We start from the raw sequence: 3,873 nt of genomic DNA on the forward strand, positions 1-3,873 counted from the left end.
ATAAATTAATATTTTAAAATACTGAATATTTAAAATGTTATAAAATTTTAATATCATAAAAACAGTATTACTAGAAAATCAAACTCTTCAGCAGAACCATGAGTTCTCTAACAGTGAAGAAAATCATTCCAAGAAAACCTGACTATATCTCATGTTCAGTTACAGCAGAGCATAAGCTGTGAGCACATTGAGCTATGGCTGCATCACAGTGCTGTGGTTGGTGCCATCTGTAATAGTGCAGCCATCACATTTCAGGTTCCATGCCTCTGCTCTGACTCAGTACCAATCTGCTTCTGCATCCAAAGACTACAGGGGCCAGGCATATTTAACACATGGTTAACTTCATCCTAATATCAATGTCTTTAACTTGTTAGTCTCATAAAGAGTGTGCAGGGCAGTAGCATTTACTATTATAAAATGTGTTACCAGAATTCTAGGAGTGAAGCAGTTTAACTTTAAATGCTTCCTAAACTCATCTGGATCCCAGGAACTGCTACATTATATTACATTACATTGTCTTCTACAGTCTTTCATGATACAGAGTAAGGGTTTGTCTGTGACTGAGCTTACATTGTGCACAGTTACCACCCTCCCAGTTCTGGACTACAAGGCTCCACCTAGAAACTCATTTGGATGATGGCAGAGAGGAGGTGCTAAAAAGACACCAGTTTCCCACAGGTGGGAAACAGTAGCCTAGCCCTATCCTCCACTATTAACACAAAAGGAACTAATAACACAATTTCCCTAGAATTTTAATTCTTTGGTTAATTTCACTTCACAATACCTTAATATTCACTTCACACAAGTTTGATGGAAACACAAAAGTTCAGTTTCTGTGCAGCAACACAACTTACCTCAGGTGAACAGTTACTACAAGTACATTTCTGTGAGAACTAAATTTATCATGAGCCCTTCAAAACCCTCAAAGACCTAGCCCCCTCTTAGCCACCTACAACCTCCCCATCATTTTTTTTAAAAATACCCCCTTAGTTAAGACCACATTATCAATAAGTATCCACAGCTGTAACATACCATTCTCTTTCAAGAATTTAAGAGCATCTGAATATCCTTGCTCACAGATCTCTCCTAGTACCTGCAAGCATAGGGTAAATGAGTCAGATAAATGAAAGGAGATTCAGCTTAAGATCAACAATTTGCAGAATGAAAATCCACTTCCATCCACCCTCCATTCTTCAAGAAAAATATAAATTAACAATGTACTGAATTATTCACCTAAAAGGACAGCAGCATTCTAACAGCTTGCAAGAATTTCCCCCCCTTTTCCTTCCTTGACTGGGCTTTCAGCGGGTGCAAGTCACCATGAAAGGGTGGCTTGCAGTATGCTAATTCCCCTCCTTCCCTCTCAGTGCTTCCCACTTAAACTATGGGAATTCAGCTGTGTAATTCTCATGCTCAGGGGCAGACTTAGGCTTCCACATGGAAACATCTTTCACCAGGTCACCTACATGGTAGTCCTAGGCCAATATAAATATGCAAGGCCTACGTAAGTAGAATTTAACATTTTTCTTCAAGTTGCCCAAAAGCCCCCAATTAAAGTCCCATATATATCAGTCAGGAACATTGCTCTCCTCCATGTTACATCCTAAAAACTGGCAAAGTCTGCTTACATTTTTCCAGCTTCCACAATGGCAATTCAAGAGTGTTTCCCTCGTCAGATCTGCAATTAACAGTGCTTAGCAAAGCTTAAAGGCAACTTGCCTGCATGAAGTATTAAATAAGAACTCTACAAAACCATGAAGCTGTAGAACTTCTAAGTGCTGAAGCATGGGGTGAGCAGGTAAACAAGGAAGGATTACAAACTGACAGTTACTAATTTACCAGTGTGCTAATTCCCAAATAAATACTGAAAGCCAACAGCAGGACATGCATTTTTAGTCTGAGAGAGACCAAAAATGAGGGGGATGAAGAAAAACTGAGAAAAAAATAGAAACAAGAAGAGAAATGTCACCAGAAGAGTTTACCTGACTAGATGAAATGCCAAGATTACTGTAGCCCTCTGCAGAAGCAAGGCCTTTCTATGGAAAGCTGTTTGAGTCCCTCCATGCAGGCAAGGACTTACCTTGGGTTCTGGTGGAAAGAGCGCTTGCGTTAAGCGATAGAGGTTCCCCAGGCTGAACTGGATGCTGGTGTTGGTCACATTCATCTCGTGGAAGTTGGCAGAATTCCCCTTTGGGCAGATATCACACTCCCCAGCAAAAGGGGAAACTGTGATAGTGTTCTTAGACTCATAGTGAGGTAAGTTGTCACTGATTCCCCCGTCCACATAGCGCTACAAAAATTAACAGAAATAAGAAGTCTCAAAGGCTGAAAGTTTCTAGTCAGTTGATTTCCCATGCAAGACTTAACTAGCACTTAGGACTGTAACAGAACCATCTCTACCTATGCTCCCAACCTAAACATTTTGAGTAGCTTGCTTTGTCCTCCAGTGCCAGTTAAAAAACATTCCTACCTATAGTTCCATAGATAGCCTATGAGTATTCTACTTGGGATTTTTCTGTAGGTTTAAGAAATAGCAAATCCATTTTAAAGATCATAATCCTACACAACAGGCAGAGAGAAAGTAGCACAGCCATCTCTTCTTCCTCAAAGGAGAGCACCAACCAAAGAGCTACCTGGGTACTTCTTCAGAAAGGCCAGTAAAAGAATAGTTCTACATTTCAAAGCTCAAGTTCCACGATACTAAACCATTCAGCCAAAGTAACTTAAAATTACTCTTAGTAATTGGAATTTGATATGAAAACATCAATATTTGGACATGAAGAAACTGCAGGTAAAAAAGGATAATGCTTCAGAAACCTTGCCAACAGTTGTGGATTATCTACTCTTTGAGAGCACGTTTAGAAGCTCTTTAAGGTTATACTTTTGTCTCCTTTGTGTTCAGTTGTCCACTGCTGCAGTTTCAATCCATCATCTCACACACACTGTAAAATCCAAGGACTGAAGAGTTCTGTCTCAGGGTAACTGACCCATAGCACAGCAGCTGCTGTGACCAAAGACAGCTCCTCCAGTCACACACACCAGCCATCTTTCCAGCCAGACAAATGCCAAAGCTTACCTAGCTGACGTTCTGCTGTGTTTGAGCCCTACAGGAGTCATGCCAACCACATGGCAACTGTGGTATTTTTACCAAGTTACATAAAAAAAAAATGCTTCCTAAGCATTAAAAACACATCAAAATAATTGCAAAGATGAAAAGGACACAATGATTCCTGCCTTCCCTTTCCCTCAAAACAGAACCAAATAAAGCATCACTTGTATGTGTCTATACTCTGAACTAAGCCTTTTAAAATAACATTGTTGTCTGGTGACAAGAACTGAATAGCCAGATTAGCCTGGATCCACCTAAACCTTGGATTCAGTCCAATGTCCTGTTTTCATAACACCTTTAATCTGGAAGAGTTTAAGGAGACATACAAGCTATAGAAATACAGTTAAGGAAAAATCCCTATACACTTCTAATCACTTTTGCTTAAATTTCAGCATGAAGAAAATACATTCCATGTCTACCTTTTAGCACTTCCAGATTGCCTTGAGAACAATCTGTAATCAAACACTGTTAAAGATGTTTAAATCTTTCTTTCAATATTCTTCCCCTCTCCTTGTGCAAGAAGCACCAAAGTTGGAAGGAAAGCCAATGCAAATTAATACAACACTATGACAAAAAGTCACATCATTGACTTGATCTGAACTGCACTTCTGTCTCCAGATCTGTTGATCAGAACACCTACAACAAACTACAACAGCTTTTCTGCAGTTTCTGCTCCTTTAACAGGGGCTTTTAGAAAACCCAGTACGGCCACAAAGTATTAAAAGGTTTTGTAACCAGCCAAACATACTGATGCTTTGGCTTTA

The 3,873-nt window shown here is 39.6% G+C and overlaps 1 protein-coding gene across 1 annotated transcript; it reads right to left on the minus strand.

The window, feature by feature from the left end:
* Positions 1-982: 982 nt before the first annotated feature.
* Positions 983-2,290, minus strand: LOC103779878 (patatin-like phospholipase domain-containing protein 2; the record flags this gene model as incomplete). The annotated part of the gene is made up of 2 exons (XM_008947520.1): positions 983-1,093; positions 2,081-2,290. Coding segments are annotated over 2 exons (321 nt in total), but the record flags the coding sequence as incomplete, so codon positions are not given.
* Between the last annotated feature and the right edge of the window lie 1,583 nt (positions 2,291-3,873).

The sequence above is a fragment of the Merops nubicus genome, unplaced genomic scaffold (genome assembly GCF_000691845.1).
Source record: "Merops nubicus isolate BGI_N331 unplaced genomic scaffold, ASM69184v1 Scaffold54349, whole genome shotgun sequence".
NCBI lineage: Eukaryota > Metazoa > Chordata > Aves > Coraciiformes > Meropidae > Merops > Merops nubicus.